Genomic DNA, 21,022 nt, shown 5'->3' on the forward strand with positions numbered 1-21,022 from the left:
TTTTAAAAAAGAGGTGCAAGGGGTGATAAAGATTAAAAGTGCAAGGTTGTAAATATACCTGCGCAGGGTAGTGTACACAACACATTTAAAGCTGAAGGTAGACTAAAATCTTCCTTAGAAGCAGTATAAGGGGTCCACTCTTCTCAAAAAGCTAATAAACATGTTTTAAATCACTGAACATAATGTAGATATTTCTCATACCATGTGGGTTTCATGTGACGTCAGGATTCGCATAGTGGCCATGTTTGTGGCCAATTTTATTTGTCGTTTGCCACGAAATATCCATCTCGTAGCGTTTGTTACATCTGCACCAACTGCAACTTCGATTTTAATCACGAATGCCTGTGTTAGTGGCTGCTCGAAGCCACAATGCAACAGCTTGTGACGTATAAATTATTTTTATTAATCTACCATATAAAGGTGAATGTGTCTTTACGAAGATGATACTTTTCTACGAGGCTAGAACCCATTTTTAGCTTAAAAATATAATTTTACAAAATTTAGTACTTTATCTCGTTATTAACTACTTAGACAAGGTATAGCCTGCCTTTATTCTAATTTAGTCCTTGAATTTAATTCCCAGAACCCTATTCTCCTATAATGTTTCTACTATTAGGTAAAATATGCTTTGGTTCCTTAATCATTCATCTGAACGACGTTAGTGTACGTTCATTTTGTGAACCACTATACGTTATCATAACAGTCTGAATTTAATGAAAATACATTATTGTGGATTTAAAAATATTCATACATTGATAGTAGATAAGAAATGGAGCAATAAGATTTTACTTTAAAAATATGTTTCCTGAAAGAAAATCCGTTTTATTTACTCACTTCGAAATATGAACTTGTCAGTCTCTTAAGTTTCTAAATTCTACATATCAACTTAGTGTTTATTACGACTAACTTAACGGACAAACAAATAAATCTAGATTTTCAGACCTCTTAAATTCAAATATGAATTTTGGTTATAGGACCCTCCCCTATATATGTTCCACTTCGACTTAGAGGGGCTACTTATACGAATATTTCATTTATGATATGTAAACGAACATAACTTTAGATTATATATATTTTCAATAAGTCTTATATTTACGCCCAATTTTGAAAGCTGGTCGCAATTTAAATTTATGCACTTATTTTTCAGAGTTTATGGAAATGATGACCGGCGATTAAGAAGTTTCACAAGAGGCTGGAACGAAGGAAAATAACAACCTAAGCATGACACCAACAACTATGAAACACACAATAACTATCCACATAAGAGTCATATTGGATAATTGGTTCTTTTTTAATACACAGCACAATTATGTTAACTAACAACTATGAAATACTGATGTCAAAACAAAATGTATATTCTGTTTTGAATTAAATTAATGTGATGTGTATAAAAATTGATCAGGCAAAACCACGACCTATACATTTTGAACCTTGTTACTGTTCCCACAAGCAAATGTTATTAAAGTCTCACAATGATTTACAATTAGTTTTACTGAAGAAGTCCAATGAAATTAATTTTAAACGAGGAAATATGGAAGAAAACCTGAAATTTGTGAAAAAATAAAAACATATACACGGATATACAAAATTATTACAGTGAGGTAGGTAAGTTTGAATATTTTACTGGCATTGCACTTTAAGGAAGTTTGCAATGCTGAATTCTCATTCAGAGATTTTCATAAATTCAGTGTTATTATATTTTTTATAAATGAGGAAGAATAAAATAATTAATGTTATTAATAATTAATTATTAAATATTAATAAGTAATTATTGTCTGATTCTTACATGTGTATAAACCTAAGTCTGGGTGTCAACACCAGAAAAAAACGTTGCAAAGCATTCTTTGGTTTATCAAAATGAAATTATTTTTTGATCAGACGAAAATACCACTTCACTTCGTGTTTTCAAGAAGAAGTGTTTGAAAAAAAAAGTAAGATGCCGTCACATAACTTCATACTTCAAACTTTGCCAGTGTTTATCAATGCTCTTTGCCTATTAACTTAACTGAACCAAGTCCGCCTGCATAAAAAAACAACTATTTTTGTTCCATTTTAAATAACGTCCATACGCACAACTATATTGATTTAAATTTTGATTTGCACTGAAATATTTCTTGTTTACAACGTACTCGAAACCTCTCCTTCTTTAGATTTTGAAGTTGGGCAGTTTCTGGCTAACTCGTTCGCTTGAAGTAGGGCGGGGGGAGAGGAGGGGGTTACGGTGGGACTACCAAGCGACTGGGGTCATCGTCCTTCTGCCTCACCACTTCCGACCCAGAGGGCTTTTTCGACTCTACAGGGATTGCAATAATATCTTTCTTAGTTACAACTGATCTTTCCCAGATAGCACGAAAGCATGTGGCAAGCTTTGAGGTAGCTTGCTTGTGGCTTGTAAAAAACCTGGGATACGGCAAGCTTGCAAGGTTACTTCAAGCATGCAGCTTTCTATGACAAGATTTGTGCAATGTTGACACGCGATAACCAATTAGCTAGATTAAAAGCTGATGTAAGTTTATAGCTTGCCATTATATGCTTGCAGCAAGTTTCTTTACTGTGCATGAAACGTTTGATGCTAGATGACAGTGCCAAAGATATGTGAAATAACATGAGTTTTCTTAACAGAATGAAGGACATGTTTAACATAGTTAGGGAAAAGCTGTGTTTTAACACTCTTCAAAAGATGTGCGAACATCGAAGCCACAAGGAAGAGAAACAAGTGTAGTGTAATGAACAAAATGAATCTCTCATGAGCAACGTTTCGAGGTCGCACTTTATAATCAGGAGCTCAGTATGTTAAAAAAAAGTGTCACCTTCAATTTGGATGCAAAATAAGTGTGAAGAGAATAAAATTGTGACGTTATAAGAAACATTGGTGGCCAACTGCAATACGAACCCAACTGCCTAATTTTTGTATTGCTGTTTTCTTTGGTAAAACTAATATGATTATGCTTGTGCTATGAATATAAAGAGAAAAGACAGCTTGTATATGCAAGCTGGTTTGGTAGACAGAAGCTGGCTTGGTTCAGCTTGATGCAGCTTGCATTGGCAAGTTTGTTGCAAGTTCAACGTTTAGTAACTAGATACTTGGATGCAGCAAGCTCACAGTTTGTCATGGGGAGCTTGCTGGAAACTTCTTCTCTTGACATGACAAGCTTGCAGCAAGTTTCCTTTCCATCTGGATTGTAAAATTCAAGAAAAAAAAGCAGTGGAAATCTTTGCAAATTTCACAATCGTACAAAAAAGAAATTAAACAAAGGAATTTAGTGTATGACCAAAATAAATATTCTCAGTTTCCCCCCCTCTCCCGCCAAATGTCACCTTTTGCATCCCCCTCAAGCCAGATGCAAGAATTGTGTTTATAATTTGCACGCTGTAAAGTTCACATTTTGACTGTGCACATGTTAGGAATAATATCTGCTTAATTATTGAAATTATGAATCATTTAAAACATTTGTAAGGTGATCATTAAAATGCACACAAAACGCTAAGGAGAGACATGGTGTAGTGAACAAATTAAATGACTTTCTTTATACGCACATTAAGTAATTACAGAACATGTGCAGACATGTATGAAGTCAGTATTCAAATACAAATCTTTTCCATGAATCTGGAAATGTTTTAAAACACACACACACAGTGATATGTGCATGTGTATTACTGAATTAGTTGTTGTGTAAACTGATGTTCCAAATCAATCAATATTTTGGGAAATATTCAAATTGAAATTTTAATTTTCGAATAAGGTGTCCGAAAAATATTTAACATATGCGATGGACTTATAACCTTCACCATACAACAACCTTTTCTTAAACCTTGTGGAAAACAATGTAGCATGACTTGTAGCGGACGACTCTCAATGCCGCCCCGCTGGATACCACTATTAGAAAAAATATTATTGTATTAAATTATTCAACTTTCACCAAAAATATCTGTATTTTATACACATAGAACAAAAAACGTGTCAATTGACACAAACATGTTGACTCTAATAACACATTAACGTGCATAAACTGCAAATTATGCACTTTATTTAAATTCTAAAATTCACTTCTAATGCTTTAATTGACACAGCTAAATGCATAATTTTGTTGCCTTTAAAATTATCTTGTCTGATCTTCCAAATTGATGCATTTTTAGTGCATCAAATGGAACACCAGCTAATAAAAGTGCTCTTTTATGCATTTCTATGTTTATTTTGACTTACCAAGAAGTGCATCCTTTGCAGTTTATACACGTTAATGTGTTATTGGAGTAAACATGTGTCAATTGACACGTTTTGGATTGTGTGTGTGTAACCTGCAATGTTATACATACACAACAGTACTTACATAATTTTCTGTAAGTAAATATAGAGCATTATAATTTGAAGCATTCATTTTAAATATAAATATTCATATGACGCATGGTAAAGTTATTTACAAAGTAAAGAGCCTTTGTGTGTGTAAATAATACGATTTTCGACATTATTTCATTCCTAACATCTAAAACAATTATGTTAATTAATTAATATTCATCGACGTCTAGTATCTTTTCTATGCAGAAAGAGGACAAAACATGCACTGTACAATGTACAACTGTGGAACCTTTTCGCTATATATATGCATTCCCCATGGCTACTATAAACAGTAACAGTATAGGATTAATAATATAAATTTGAAAACTGCATTCTATAAAATGTATGCATTCTTTCATTCTCCGAACACGCTAACAAACAAAACACTAAAAGGTTATAGCATTCCTTATTTTTGGCTAAGGGGGAATGAGTCTACAAGTAGAGAATGTAATATTCAAATATTTCATAACTGAGGGTCAATATTGAGAGTTTGGTGGGGGAATAAAGGAAACACTGTAAAGCAAAATTTAATTTGAATTTAAAGTTTAAAATAACTAGTAAATTAATTTCAGATTTTGTAGCAGTTCTTTTGCAATCAAGTATTGTTTCATCTTTTGGGAAAATTAATTTTTCAGTGATAAATTACACATATTTTGTATGAAAAGTAGATTTGAATGTTATATTTATGCGAAGCAGTTATTTGTTTTACAATATATTTAATTGACATAGATATTCCACACTTTTTATGCATTGAATATTAAAAGAAGCATGTCTATTATAATTTCTGTGTTTTGATTGCATTGTCTGAGGTGTCAAAATTTAATATATTTAAGTATATAGTTTCGCATTTTAATGACCTTATTTACAATAATTCTTAAATATTTGTCATAAAATTATACACATTATTCTCTAATATCACTAAATTGTCAAATGAAATAAACTGTTAACATTAATTGCAATATGTGACAATTATACTTCTAATTTAAAATTTCAAGAAAACATGCAATTAACATTCGAAAACTTTACGAAAACTAATAATATTTCAATATCAGCATCGCACGGGATAATATTTTCAATGAAGTTACTGGAATTTAGTCATGCACATGAAATTAATATTTACACGTAATTATTTATTTTTAAGGTATGCAGAATTTGTTTGTACTTAAATTTTGTACAAGCAATATTTGAAATCGATAATGCTGAGAAAATATTATTTGGTTCTCATGACTTACGGAAAAAAATTATAATTAGTAAACATATGTAACATTAAAATTACATATCAGCAGATGGTTTGTCTCTTGAACACTTTTTTAAAGAATTTCCAAGGTGCGTATTATCTCCTTTAATATTAGAATTATGCCTGTATTTATATTCACAAAGAATTGTTAATGCACAGGAAATATGACCTTAAAAGGGAAGAATAGTAACAATTTGTAACTGCAAGGTTGCTGCATAAAATGAAAACTTGCAAAATCATAAGGGCAGAAAGAAGGGGCATTCCAAAATGGAAAAGCGAATAAACAAGCAGATCAAGATGCGCATATCTCTGATGCAAGAAAGACAGCAGGCTATATTTCGAAACTATGCTCTAAACTCTCTGAATTCAGATACAAGCGGTACTGTACCTGACTGATGCTCCTAAAGCTACTTGCACTCGCACTACTTCTGGCCTGGAAGAAAGGAGAAACACAATGTAGGGACCCCAGAAAGCTATTGTTTTTTGGAAGTGACCCCGAGCGAATTAACCACAGAACGGTGTTCTTTTGTTATAAACGATTTAAGTCGAGCCACAGGAAAGTTACGTTATGTAACAATAGCGGTAGTTTTAAAAAAAAATCAATAATAATTATTGAGGAGTTTATAAATTTCATTTCATGATTCTGAATTCAATCATTAACTAACATGTTAGCCTGCATCCCGCAGAGGAACTTGTAAACATGAGATTACGTAAAGGAGCTTCAAATAACTTAAAGATATTATTGTGCTTCTCGTATGACACTGGTAAACATGCATAGATTGCAATTAGAAATGTATGTTTAGATATAACTATTAATAGGCGAACAACTCAAGCTTTTAAGCGAACTATGTAATTACAATCCCAGATAACACGAAAGTTGTGGCAAGCTTGTAGCAAGCTTGAAGTAGCTAGCTTGTAGCTTGTCAAAGCCAGTTGTAATGGCAAGGTTGATATAAGCTTGGCATGTCAAACTTGCTGCAATTTTGACACAGTAACTAGTTGGCTTGATTCAAGCCTGATGCAAGCTTACAGCAAGTTTGTTCACTTTACATGAAAGTTTGTTTCAAACATGAAGCAAGCTTACTGTGCTATCTGGGAACATCTGCTGAAATTTGCATTAAATGCTCAATATTCATGCTCTTTAAGAGACTGGTGTTTTCTTCAACAGGAAATACCAACATCCTTTTAAAAATCTACTTCTTAAGTTGTTATGTTCTTGTACAAAATACATCATGCATGAATTAATTATTAAAATAGCTCTAGCTACAAATTACTTTACTGTGGCTCAAGTGCGAAATACAAAATGTAATATAGACGAAATTACTAGCAGAGTTAGCAAGCAATAGATACAAGCTACAGAAAAATAGAGGAAAATAAACGCTAATAGTAAAGAGAATCGAGTGAGGAAAAAATAAATTAGAAAAGTATGTTTAACGAGTTAAATGTTAAACTGTTGTACACACTTTTCTAAATCGAATGTTAGTCGTTAATATCGATGGCGGAACTGTTTGTTGTAGGATTCACATAATTATTTTCACACCTCTAAGTATTTTAATCGTGGAATAAAATACTGCACATACTGTATTTTGCAACTTTTAGAGAAAACCATATTATTTTTTTATTCAGTGTCTATGCGTCATCTACGAGGTGAAATTAACAAACTCATAATTTGCTTCCTACTACATTTCTATTTATTCGACAATGCCCAACTTTGTTAGTGATAACATTTGAGGTTGTTGACAGTTCATCATAGTCTCATTCATACCACAACGCTGATATGAGCAACTTTATCGTGGGTTTCTTCCGATTTCTACGAACAGAATTCTCGAAAAATAATATGAAATTAATTTAATACAGGTGACTCTGACTGTGATGACACACACCCATTGTAATTTTCACCTCAGTCCCTATTGCGCAGTACATTCTATTCTAAGGTTAATCATGAGATATATTATTGAACGTAACTGCATGTTCACTGGAGAGAACTCATAAATAAAACTTTTGTCAGTCGACTGTTCTGAAGTTGACCAATTCAACGCTGGGTATAATAGAGCCTTCTTCTTCTTCTTCTTTATTTTATGGCTCACACCGCGTTTGCAGTTTCTAGCCAAAGTTGCTGAGTTCAGGTTCTATTGTTAATAACTATGTTCCAAACTGTTGTGAATATCATTCACTTTCTTCGAAACACTGTCTTCCTGTTCTTAAGATATAACAGTTTTGTGAGGTTATTAATTTAAATTGTAGTGTGAATAGAGCCCTTGCAATTGTAAAATAATCCTCCCAGCCAGTTTAGTTCAAAACTATATAGATCGGTTTATACTGACAAAGGGACTCTATCTGGACATATGCATATTCATCCCAGACGGTTTTCTGTATTAATCAATATAAAAAAGCAATATCTTCGTTGCTTCCGAAGAAGTGAAGATAGAGAAAAAATTTATACTCAATGGGATCACCTCGACCATCTCTATTGGCTTGAACAATTTTTTTACCCCCAAATCTTAACTGCAGATACGTCATCAGGACTCGATATTTAGTGAGTATAAGAAGTAGGAAAGAAATTGGAGATCCTTCCGGTATTATTGCATGTATAATTTTGAAGCCAATTCTTGAAATCCCTTACAATGTAAACAGTCCTAACAATACGAAATTGAATCCTTGTGCGATTGCAGTCGTTGCCATGGATATTTGTAATATCTCTTTCGATTGTCGAAACATTGGACAACTAGCTTAAGAAGGACAAATCTCCCAAAATGTCGAAATAATATTAATACAAACAAAATATCCAACCACATACAGGACGTACCAAAAATCAACTGCAAAAAGCCTGTAGGAATCGAGAGGTCCCGGGTTCAATCCTGGCGGAGGCATATTGCAGATATTGGTTTGTATTGCACCTTAAGCCAATGAATGGTTCTCAACCTTCGTGAGCCCGGTAAATTCGTTTTTTAAAAGTTGATGCCAATAGTAAATAGCTTTCTAACTTTCTTTAAACTTGTACATTATTTAATATTTTGTTGCCAGTTTTGGGCTGCAAGTAGCTTCACCCTTCCGGCCCCGAGTCGAGAGAGGCCCCTCGATTGTAATGACATTTATTTTTTTACCATTTTTTTGAAGAAGGAACTTGTGCCGATAAAATAGATATTTTACAGAGACAGGCACTGCGCGTTTGTCTAGGACTAATGAAATCTAGTCCAAATTTTGGTGTATACAGCGAGAGCGCTGAACAGGCCCTTTCATTTAGACTCCAGCATTCTACTACGAAATTTCTATTTAAAACATGGGAAAGACACACCCATCCTTTCAATAAAGCATTTGCAATACAACGACAACTGGGCGAAACTTTACCCTTGGATAGATCATGTACTAGATATTACTTTTTTTATTGTACAACTTAGATAGAGGAGCATATCACCTAAGTTACAACATACAAAATCCCTTGATTTACACTTTGAGGATCCTTACCGTGTCACCTGTCAATGTCAATTACGTCGATATCCAATATTATAAATAAATTTGGCCAGTCTATGACTTCATATACACCGACGGATCTGAAGATGACGTACATGTCGGCTGCTCATTCTACGCACCTTGCCAAAACGTCATTCTGCTTACCGCAGGACATGTCGATATTTTCGGCAGGATGTTATGCAATCTAACAGGCATTACTCGATGCCCTTGGAGCGGGGTACAAGAAAACTCGCATTCTAACTGATGCCTTGAGTGTTTTATTTACACTCGATCGTTGTAGGAAAGATGCATATCGCATGCCCATTTTCACGTCCCTGATCTTACAAGCTGCATTAAATCTCCGCTAAAATGATCAACGAGTACAATTCACGTACGTAAAAGCTCATAGCAATCTTAATCCATATCAGGACTTAGTGGACCAATATTCAAAAACAGAAAAGAACAATCTTTTTCCTACTCCCATTCGTTTATCCTGTAACGACCGCCATGTTAGGCAGATTTCAGTTGTATATTGGCATTTATCTTATTCGTATACTTTCAAGTTAAGAACTTTTATTAAATTATTTATACTTAATTGTTTTTATAATTCATGTATATATTCACGATTTATCTTATGTTATAATATTATTCGCGTATTTTTGCAACATTTATTCAGAATTCATAGGCTAATAATTATCCCAAATAATATGCAACGTTTTCATTGTTTAAGCACAAGTTAAATACATCTCTTCTTAATATCGATTTTTGTTCAACAATGTACAAGATTGAAGTAATTTGTCTTCGTTATAAACTAAATCTTTATTTAATCATTTTTTTTATGTGCAAGGGCAAATATGGTTTATTTGTTAAAATCAGTTTAGTTATTTCTATATAGTTTAATATTGTAATATTATAGCAAAGTATTTCTCCCTCGTTTTCAATAAAATATCGTATTCCTATTGGCTGTTTATGTTAGAAGTGGGGGAACCACGCTTCGTGTTCTTGGCGATGTAAAAACTTCCACGTTGGCATTTTTAATTGTTGCCAACCCTAACTTTATCTTACTATCGCTAATTAACATTGATGTGTTATACAAATTATCAGTTTTTCTTGTGTTATTTTATGTTATGAGTTTGTATTGTAAGTTAGAACAATCTGTTATGCTGCGCCTCGCGCTTGAGGTAGCAGTTGAGGTCTTGCTATTAACTGTGAAGGCGGTGCGCGGACTCTCGTGTTAAATAAATTGCTTATCACTGCCTGCGAGCGTGCATGACCCAACAAAATATAACTTTTAACTTGTGCGAATCAGTATGTACGCGCGCGATTCGTGATTAAAGATTTTGGACATTTTAATTATAAAGTATTTGGAATTTTATTTACTGTCACGTGTCCCAATTCGGTGGTTACCTTCGTGGAGGAAGGGCGGATCGTCTTAATCCCGATCCCTGGGTGAGAACTGGTGCTCCCAACTGACCAGCCGGAGCAAGGAGCGGTGTGTTGCCAATTCGGATCTCCATAGCCTGGAGTTACGAGTGGTGGCACGTTGCATTGCACTTTGTGCTGCCGCAACTTGGGGCGTTGCATTTTGTGACCCCGCAACGTATGGCGTTGCAATCCTATACTGACTGACCTTCTACCCCGAGTTAAAATGAAACTTAATTCCCAATGGGAAGCCCGAGCGCTTAATCAAATTGCAAATACGACCACTTATAAATGGTACGCAGAGAAAATGTTCAGTCGACCTTGGTTTCATGAAATGAAACTTCCCCGTGAAGTGATAACATTCACACTTCGCCTACGAACGGGACACGTATGCACAAACGAACACTTAGCAAGGCTGCATCAAAATCCCTCCCCTGCCTCTGATTGCGGAGCAAACAAACGCCAAATCATCTCTTCTTCCTGGGGGCTTCCCCGATGGCGCAGTGGTAGCGTCGTCGCCTTGCAATCAAGATGTTCCGGATTCGATACCCGATGGAGACACATAGTGGTTCGGATTCCACATTAAACTGTAGGTCCAGTCCTGATTAGCCTTCCTGTGCACAAAGTGGACTTAAAACACCAACTCAATCGTCAATCGCTTCTTCCATTGCCCGTTAAGGAGCAAACACAGAAACGCTTTTTTTTAAACAGATTTCACAGAGCCTAGATACCATTCCCTGTATCCATACCCTCCCTATTATCGTGTCCTTCTCCTCGTACGATGTGGATATTATATAGTTTTGCCCGCCAGAGTGGTATTCAATTTTGAAATGTGTGATTATATGCAAGTTTGTGATCAGTGTTACAGTACAGTGAAGTGAAGTGTAATATTACAACATATTAAAGACCACAACAACTACTTCGACTTCGATTCTATAATACTCCCCCAGTGTGCTACACCCCTTAGATCCTTGATCAAGACTACCACATACCCGGCGGTGAGGGTCATGAAGAAGAAGAAAAAGAAGATGCTATATTATGCTATACTTCTAACTGACGGCTGGGAAACAACGAATCAGCTATCAGTTGAATTCACTTCGACTGACATCGGACATTTTCGAGTCACAAGGCACCGAGAGTTCCTGGCGGGTCGAAACAAATGAGCGGCGGAGACACAGTTGTACAATAGTACCCAAAGCGCGGGAAACGAGTACACAAACACCCAAAATAAGCTAATAGAAACCACTGACTCTTGTCAACGTTGCAACGACAGAGCGATGTTACCCCTACAGCTTTTACTTCGCGACTCAGGTTGTTGACACTCATCGAGCTACATACCCCCGATGACGGTTTGTGGATAGATAGATCTATGTAGCAAAAAGTAGGCCAACCGTCAGTTGGGTCTGCGATTAGTGTATACTCTGAATATAGTTTTTCGTAATACACATATATATGTGTGTGTTAATTCCCTCCTTAACCCAGTGGCGGCTGGCCAAGTGCAACAAGTGCAGATGTTTTCACCTAATTTTCAAATTAATATTGACATTTTTCATTTGCTTGTTAAATTAAACTATTTCCCAGCAGAATGCACACGATAATACTCAAATAACACGCCGCCCGGCGCTACGCACGTATTGAGTTCGTCCCAACCCAAGAGCAAACACCGCTAGGTTGCGGAAAACTTAGCCGGTTGTCATGGCAACGGCGACGTCACCTAGCGTTGGCCTTGAACGGGTGTCGCCTTCTAGATGAAGCAGTTCTCTCGTCGGAGAAAACATCGCATCCAGTGCTTGTGGCAAAATCTTCGCGTTCTCGCGAGATCTTGTTCCGCGTGTGTGTTTCGCGTTTCCTGCCGTGTGTTGTGTTCATGTGTTGAGCTGTGGTTTCTACAATGAACCCAGTAAATGACTTAGCGTGTAATTTGTTGCAGACACCATTTTCCAGATGGACGGATGAAGACAAAAAGACGTTTTAAATTGAGGGGAGGGCACTGGCACTTACTATTTGTTTTCATTGCCTATAAATATACTTCTTCACCTGTTATTTTAGGCACGAGCCGCTACTGCGGCTTAACCCCATCCCAATATGTAACGCCTGTACAGATGCTGATGCGTTTATTATTACATAAAACCAGTGGCGTGGCGTGACTTTTTCAAAAGTGTTACCGGTCGTCAGAAGTTATCATCTCCACCCTAACCCCCCTAAAAAAAACATGCCTTTGATCTGGATTTTTGTTCATTTCGTTCTTTTTTCTTTTAATCCGCTCAGTGATTTATTTAGCCATAATCACTTCTAGAAAGAACTACCACTCATGAGAGAGTTACCGCGAAAATCCAGTGAATAGTAGTCGAGCCTTGTCAACCATCTCTGTTTCTTTGCAAAGAGGTGGAAAGGGGAAGAAGAACCACATATTCGGGTCAGTTTGACGTTTCTGCAGTGAACAGACGACAGAATTCCCCTCCTCCAGCGGTGGAAGGGAAGTCCAAATGTACGTTCTACTGTTGCCAACTTAGTTGCTTGGAGCAAGGTTTGTCCAAATCACGAATCGCATCAAGTACTTATCTTTTCATCTATTACGTAAAGGTTTCAGTTGTAGTGAAATTCAGCTTTGGCTTTGCAGTCTAGCTCTTGTTGCTTCAGAGAAATAGTATCCCCGTTTTAGGCGGGATTTAACTCTTTTCTGGAAATCGAATGTGACAACACTTGCTGCTGATCCGGTATGTCGCAGCGGCAACAGGGCCTCTAAACAGGCATATGAATAACCCCCAGCACACTTGCCTCTAAGTCTTTCCCCGATGTTCCCTTGCATTGACGGACGACCTTTCCTCTTGTTGCCTCTTGAGGGTAGCGGAACGGCCTGTCTCTTCGCTTTTGTCGGCTGCAGAAAAAATGTCCTCTGCAATATATACTCAACTGCAACGCTGTCGGTTAACTTATTTAACAATGTTGTTATTTTATTGAGAAAAAAAACTTCTTTATTTCTTTAAATTTTTCTGTTATCTGCGGTAACACCGGTTACATGCACGCCACGCCTCTGCATAAAACATACGATACCTCTGGTGTGAATACAGACGACTATATTAAAAGCAGGTATTTGAATGTAGCTCGATGAAGAATCGTGGCTTCAAATTCAAGATATCTATGGCAGTTGGTGCTAATCTGTGTGCACTCTTTCCATGCTCTAACCATGACTGACTGGAAGTACAAATCGATGTACATATATAACGGAAACTTCCAAGCAAGCACATGTTTGTTTATATATCTACAGGATGTCCGGCTTATAGCTATAAAAAAAGAAACGGTCCCAAAATCTGTTTGACCAAGAATTTATTGGGAATGATAGTGTATCCTGATGCACAATACCTTGCCATTACACATCACAAAATGAGAGACACTGGCTCCGTCACTGTCACTGACAACGTCACTAGGGTCACGGGCTTCAATTCGACAAATGATAACACATAGAACACCTTCTGTTGTGGAGTCCACTCCGTCATGTTTGTTTACTGTGCCCATGCGCATGCGCGCGACACCGTTTCGTGTTTTTCGAAAATGGCAACAGATGGCAGTACCGTACGTACACAGGTTTTGACTGTTGCAGGTATTCGTAAACTGTAGTACATGTTTATTTTATTATAGATATAAGCCCGACACGATGTATGTATAAATTAGAACGATTGTCTATTACTGTGTTGTTGCTTCGTAAAAAATATTTAAACTATTAACATTAACACTCAGTACTATCTTATATTGTTAAAAAGCAAGAATGAAGAAATCGAAATAGAATACAAATCGTTCTACTTTCAAACGTATTGTATAAGTTTTTACTTCGGGAATAATGTTTAAAATGTCTGTAATTGATACAATTACTTCTCGTATATCAACTTGACGCAGTTCCGAATTCATGCATTGGGCATCTGAGAGCGTAGGATACAATGTTGTGACCTAGTCATCAAAGTGCCCTCGGCTCAAGGAAGGCTTCAAATGTTTGATTATTCGCATGAAGCCAATGATGTGTTTAACAAGGCACACAAATACAAACTTCGCTAATTCGCAAAAGTACGAAAGTTTTTTCGTTTGTCAAACTGTTCTCACATGTGGTTTGTAATCTTGAGCTCAACTATTTAGTGTTATTGTATAGGGAGAGGGAAAACAACCGAAGAGAGAGAGAGAGAGAGAGAGAGAGAGAGAGAGAGAGAGAGAGAGAGAGAGAGAGAGAGAGACAGAGAGAGAGAGAGAGAGAGAGAGAGAGAGAGAGACAGAGAGAGAGAGAGAGAGAGAAATAAAACACACAAAAACAGAAAATAGTAAAAAGAAATGCCACGCCATTTTAAGAGTTTCAAAAAATGTATATGACATTTGGAGAAAAAGGAATTCAAAATGTATCCTGTTTTTTCTTTCAGTGTACGACATAGATGGGATATATTACATAGGCTAATCAACGGATAAAATTACTAGAGAATTTAACTCGATTGATTGATTGAGTTGGTGTTTTGAGTCCGCTTTATGCACAGTAAGGCTAATCGGGACTGGACCTACAGTTTAAAGTGGGATTCGAACCACTATGTACTTCCACCGGGTATCGAACCCGGGACCCCTTGATTACAAGGCGACGACGCCATCGGGGAGGCCTGAAGAAGTTAACTCGAATAAGATAGAATGTTTTAAAACAATGGTAAAACTATCGTCAATTCTATAGATTTCTGACACATTTGTTCACAGTTTGGAGTCTCTGTGAAAGTTAGTCCCTATTCCTATTTCTAGACGTATATTAAATTATAAAAATGCAGTTTTGTTTAAAGAAAAATAGCGTAAATAAGCTTCTACTTTACTGGAAATTTTGTTAGGAATCCTGAATTAGTTATCGTGCTAGAGTAGGTTAACACAGAGTAATTAGTGAACTTCGGAGTCAACGGTGGAGAATTTCGATATTCAGTTCCCCAGGTTGACTTCTGAGACAACTCTATTGCATGCACGAAGTTGGAAGCACGGTGGGGATTACGAACTCAATAATCCGGATTGTATATATAGGGTGATTCATAATTCTCTCCGTGGTTTCGAATGTTTAGAGTACAAGAAATGTAACACATAATATACATATCAATACATAAAGAATCTCTCTAAGTTTCCTACGTACCTTCCAGGTGTTCGATATGTGCAGCCCTGGTGATCATGCCATCAATCCTGACATCAAGTTCCTGCCACACGCGGCCGACCAGTTCCTTTTGTATCACACAGACAGCCACCTTGTACCAAGCATAATTGTCTTGTCTGCAGGTTCTGTTCTATATTTCGTACGAAATCTCCGTCATACCCAGTGTTTGAATTTCAGATAATGCATAGGGGGTGGGAGGGATTCAGGACTATTTTTTACATTTTCATATTTATATATGAGTGCAATACAGGCCCGTGCCACTGCGATTGTGTAACCATTGGAGCAGTCTCATGCATTTCGATGTATAAATCATCCGTTACAGCATGGTGTCCTTAATTTAGCATAATTTCAGAAAGTTTTGTCACAGAAAGATGGTCCACTGCAGGTAGAATTGAAAGTGGTAGAAAAAAAGAGCTTTCTAAAATTTTTAAAGAAGAGTTTTTTTAAAGAAGAGTTATCGGTTGAGCTTTTTTCGACATTTTTCTATTGCAAAATTTTGCATTACGAATAATCTCTAAACTCGGAACTGAAACTGCAAGTCAAGTAAGCTAGCTACAGTTATCAAAAATAAGCTACTTTTTTTCAGGCATTTTATCGAAAAGTACCATCCAGTCAAAAAATCTGGCTTTTTAGCAACTGTGGCTGTAGGGCCATTCACATTTATAAATAACAATAACAATAACAGCTTCGTTCGATTTCACTTCAGTAAGTCTTTCCCTCACTTTACTGAAACCTTTTTCACACTCAGTCGTTGATATTGGAATGATCTGTTACTTTGCAGAGCATCTATTCAGCAAATCCCGTATTGATCTAGTCTTCATGTTTTAACCCTACAACGCAAAAACGTGATTTCTTTGTCACCATATAACGTTCTGATTCATTTTCTAGTGCCGTCCTGCTTGGCAGAGCTACGTTAGCACAGCGCCCTACGACGCCAGGGGTCCCGGGTTCGAATCCAAGACTGGTCATGGGTGTTCTTGGTAGGCGTCCCTTCATAAATTTCACATATCATCACTCATCCTCACCTTGGCAATTAGCCAAAAGTGGTAGAGAAACGAAGTAAAATAAACTAAATCAATCAATCAATATTTCTTGGCCACACTTTATGGTTCAAATCAGATGCTCTTTCGAATATTCCACGATCTTCAAATCTGGAATGAACATTATCAGTAAGGTTCTGAAGGAAATGCATCCTAAAATCAGTGGCGTGCCCAAGGGGGATTTTTCGGAGTTATAACCCCCCGTTTGGCCCAGTATTCCTAAAAAAAAAAGAATACCAAAGGTAGGAAGAGATATCAAAATCAGAGCTGACTACCAGAAAAGTGTACGTAACCCCTCCCTTTCGAAAATCCTGGGCACGCCACTGCCTAAAATAGTATCTTTCTAAAATTCCACATCTTTTATATCTCTTTCTAGGGCGCTCTTTCAATGAAGGCAGTGATTTTATTACCATAGCCAGTTCCTTCCGTGGAGTAATTACAGTTGCACTTCTTATTGCATGAAACATTGAAAACTGTTTGAGGAAAAGATAACACGGTAATGCAAAGTGTTGTTCTACTACAAATGACTACGTTTACACATCGTGAATAGCAAGCTCAAATTTATGACTCATACCGAATAATAATAATAATAATAATAATAATAATAATAGAAAATAATATAACACTCATTCAGAGAGGGGAAATTTATTTCCCTGGTTGGAAATGAAAATATAAATGCACAGCCTGGGCTGAAAAAAGTAAAAGGAGGGAAATTCTTGGCTTCCCCCCTTCAATTCGAATTCAACCGACTCACATTTAACGAATTCTAAGACGTAGAACGCTTCATTGTTCACCATTGCACGCCATGTTTGCGTTAACTGCGTTATACTGCCATCTGGCGGCTAGATCTACAATTACATGATGGAGCCTTTTACGAGCGCAAACTTGGTGAATTCTTTTTGTATTGATATGCACCTTTTTGCTGTATGTGTTATAATTCTTGTACTTTAAACGTTCGAAACCCCGGATGGAATTATGAATCACCCTATATATAGTGTATATTGATTGATTTGGTTTATTTTACTTCGCTTTTCTAGCACTTTTGGCTAATCGCGAAGATAAGAATGAGTAATGATATGATGAAATTGATGAAGGAACACCCATAAGAATACCCACTCTCAGACCGGAAGTGGAACCTGGGATCTCTGGTGCTGTGGCAGGATGTGATAACCACTTCCCTAAGGAGATATTTGTTGTTGGTGATCGAGCAAACTGAGTGGTTTCCTAACTATCTCACAACCAAAGCCGTAAGTGATAGGAAAGTGACGAAAATAAGGCAAACGCAGAACGGCGGGTGTTGTAAATATGGAGTGGAATTGCTCTCTGTTTGGCACATAGTAGTTCGAATCCAACTTAAAACTGTAGGCCCATTCCAAATTTAGCCTTACTGTACATAAAGTGGACCTAACATTAAGTCAGCAACAACAAATAATTCTTATAGGTATGCGACGTACCTTCTACATAATTGCAAAATATTATCTACTAAGTACCTCAAAAAATATATGAAAAATGAACCGAATGTTACGTTTTATCTCTATCCTATTTAAAATTTTCGTCAACAGATGTTGCTTGAAACAATACGAGATATTCGTTCTAAATAGAATTATACCTTACTTTTAACTTAATACAAACCATGATATTTTTGGGGAAAAATGCATTTTACTAAAATATAGAATTGTAAATGACCCTCCATTGTCATTGACCTTGCATTGACCCTGCAAGCGCGCACGCATGCGTCTTGACTACCTATCTCCATTGCTACGTGCGCACACCATTGCTTTTGCCACACGCCTCCATGTGTTCGCTTCGATGGTTCGCCCTATTCTACTCTATGCCAGTCCGGTATGGACTCAGATGGCACAGACCCATCACAAAAAGATCCAGATTGTGCAGAACAGAGTGCTACGCATGATTGGGTCCTACCCCGTGGACACCCGTATCACCCAGATTCATGATGATCTACAATATCCAATGATAGAGGAGACGCTCCAAATCACCAAACAACGCATATGGGCCAAGGTTCGAGCCCACGCCAATCCACTGATAAACTCCATCGGGAAACTCCGTCCCCGACGGCGTAAGGTACCTCTACCACGACCATGTCAAAGTGAATCACACTCAGATTCTAGGGAACTTAAGTAATCTCTTCATATGGTTTTTAACAAATGTATAATATGTGCACCTGTGCTTGTATTCAAATTTCGTGTAAATTATCATGACAATCCTTGTATATATTGTATGTATTGTTTGTAGTTAGTTGTATATGTTGGGCACATACCCACGACCTGTCTCGTGCGACAGTAGCAGGAAACACTAATGTAATTGTAAATATCAATGTTCCTGTACACATTTACTATGTAAACAACCCACATCCCATTTCAATAAACAATATGCTGGACATGAAAAGTCCTGACTTTGGAAAAAAAAACTGGCAGGCAGTTTATACATAGATTTAATGTTACGAATGTCTTGGGCTATGAAAGAATGATCACTTCGGTTATTTTCCAATAATGTGACACGTTTCTTTCACTTACTGATTCATTTTTTTAAAAAAAATAATTTAAGTGCAGTCATTTACTAGTAATGGTAAAGTTACCCATGGACCATTTAGACGAGGCCAATTGTGAAGACATTCCACTAAGCCAATCCAATGTCAACTGTCGCCGAAAACTTTGAAACCATTCTAATTTAGTGGAGTGACTTGAGATAATGGCTGAAGACATTCCATTCACATGGATTGCCTCTATTCACACGATGCCAATGTTGGATTGACTTAGTGGAATGTCTTCACAATTGACCTCTTGTAAATGGTCCATAACATGCCGTGAAGGTACATGGGGAAATATGAAGGTGATGTGATCAGCACCACGCTTCGCCCCCCTCCATCAAGGTTACCTACAGATATCCTATTTTATTAGAGGCTTGGTGAACACCAGAGCCGCTGTGTGAAGAGGCATTGATGGATAAATTCGCACCTGAAATCGCCCCCCCCCCAGAAATCAAAGACGTCAGACGCCTTACCGATAGAACCATCGCGGATCTACACGTTTACTGGGAGCACCAACTTAAAATTGGCCAGTACAGTGTTCTTGTTTTGGCTAGAGTGCAGTTTCTGTAATGGTACGATGTAGTCATAATGATCGAAAAAAAATCTTTCTTTTGTAATTGTATTCGGCTATCATCATAATTAAATATTTTCATATATCTATGTTCTGTCGAAGCTATATTTGCATTGCCGTCACCACCCAACAGAATAGCTACAAGAATCAATCTCATGCATTATAAATATGGTCCATAACTGGGAGGGTGGAATCACCGTGTCGCACATGGAAGACTTTCTCCGCAACAAACACGAGTAAAGAGACATTAAGATGTAAGTTGTCATTGTCTCACTAATGCGAGAATGAGAGAATACAAGAAGCAACAGCAGAGCAATGCTTTTCACTCCGCCAAAATTTCAACGTAGTACAGCCAACGGCAAAGATAATAGTAGATAAATTGTCCATAACTATTTTCATTCTTTTTTTATTATGCATTTGTTTTAAAATATGGAATTCTGTTGACGTGAAGCAGATGTCCTCATCTCACATACGTTTTTATTTCAATTTACGATCATCACCTTGTGGCACTGGCGTAGACAGAGTGGGGGCTGAAGGGGCTACAACCCCCTCCGAAATTTTGAAAAAATCAACATTTTAAAAGAAGAGCAGTGAAGAACTCGGGGAAAATCAGAGTGGTAAATGCAAAGCCTCCTTAAAATAACCTCTTTCCATTTTGAGAGAGCAAAATTCTAGAAATATGAAATATCGTATTGTGTATGGAAGCCCCCCCCCAGAAAGTACCGCCCCACCGTTACAATTCCAGCCCCTCTCGAAAAAAAGTTCTGCTTACGCCAGTCCCTTGTGGGAAACGGATCAAATGAAAATGATAATGGGCAATTCGCCTACCATTTCTTTTGGCGTTGGATGTAGAAGCAGGTCACCCTGACCTTATCTGATCAGTCGAGGATTAATTAAAGAGAGTTTAGTATGGCCATATCAAAGACCGTCCGTAGGTGAAAATTGCAGATTAGCAACTTACTCTCGGGAGGAGGACCCAATCCGAAATCTGTTCGTCAGCAGCTTATCAATAATTTTGACTTGGAGGAGGGAGTTTAGTTATTAGTGGAAAATATTAGTGTGGATGGTAAGTAGAAAAGACACGTTTGCATCTCGTCCCGTCCCGAAATTCGAGAAGACTAAGATATTCGTTTTATAATCGAGGCTTATCGAGATGATTGATTTTGTTTATTTAACTTCGCTTCGCTAATCGCCAAGATGAGGATGAGTGATGATGCTATTAAGAAACTGATGAAGGGACGCTCACAGAGAAGAACCTTACCCAGG

General features: G+C 37.1%; 2 protein-coding genes across 2 annotated transcripts in view; one reads left to right on the forward strand and one right to left on the reverse strand.

The window, feature by feature from the left end:
• Positions 1-1,395, forward strand: part of LOC145987100 (troponin C-like) — a 32,715-nt gene extending 31,320 nt beyond the window's left edge. Inside the window, exon 6 of the mRNA XM_083121576.1 lies at positions 1,148-1,395. Within this exon, the coding sequence (XP_082977702.1) occupies positions 1,148-1,176 (29 nt within the window). The 3' untranslated portion in view covers positions 1,177-1,395. The remainder of the gene's footprint in view (positions 1-1,147) is intronic.
• Positions 1-21,022, reverse strand: part of LOC145986851 (uncharacterized) — a 286,801-nt gene that overhangs the window by 105,477 nt on the left and 160,302 nt on the right. The window contains exon 3 of the mRNA XM_083121324.1: positions 5,959-6,003. Within this exon, the coding sequence (XP_082977450.1) occupies positions 5,959-6,003 (45 nt within the window). The remainder of the gene's footprint in view (positions 1-5,958; positions 6,004-21,022) is intronic.

The sequence above is a fragment of the Lepisma saccharinum genome, chromosome 4, assembly GCF_977018435.1.
Source record: "Lepisma saccharinum chromosome 4, izLepSacc3.1, whole genome shotgun sequence".
In the NCBI taxonomy this organism is placed as follows: Eukaryota; Metazoa; Arthropoda; class Insecta; order Zygentoma; family Lepismatidae; genus Lepisma; species Lepisma saccharinum.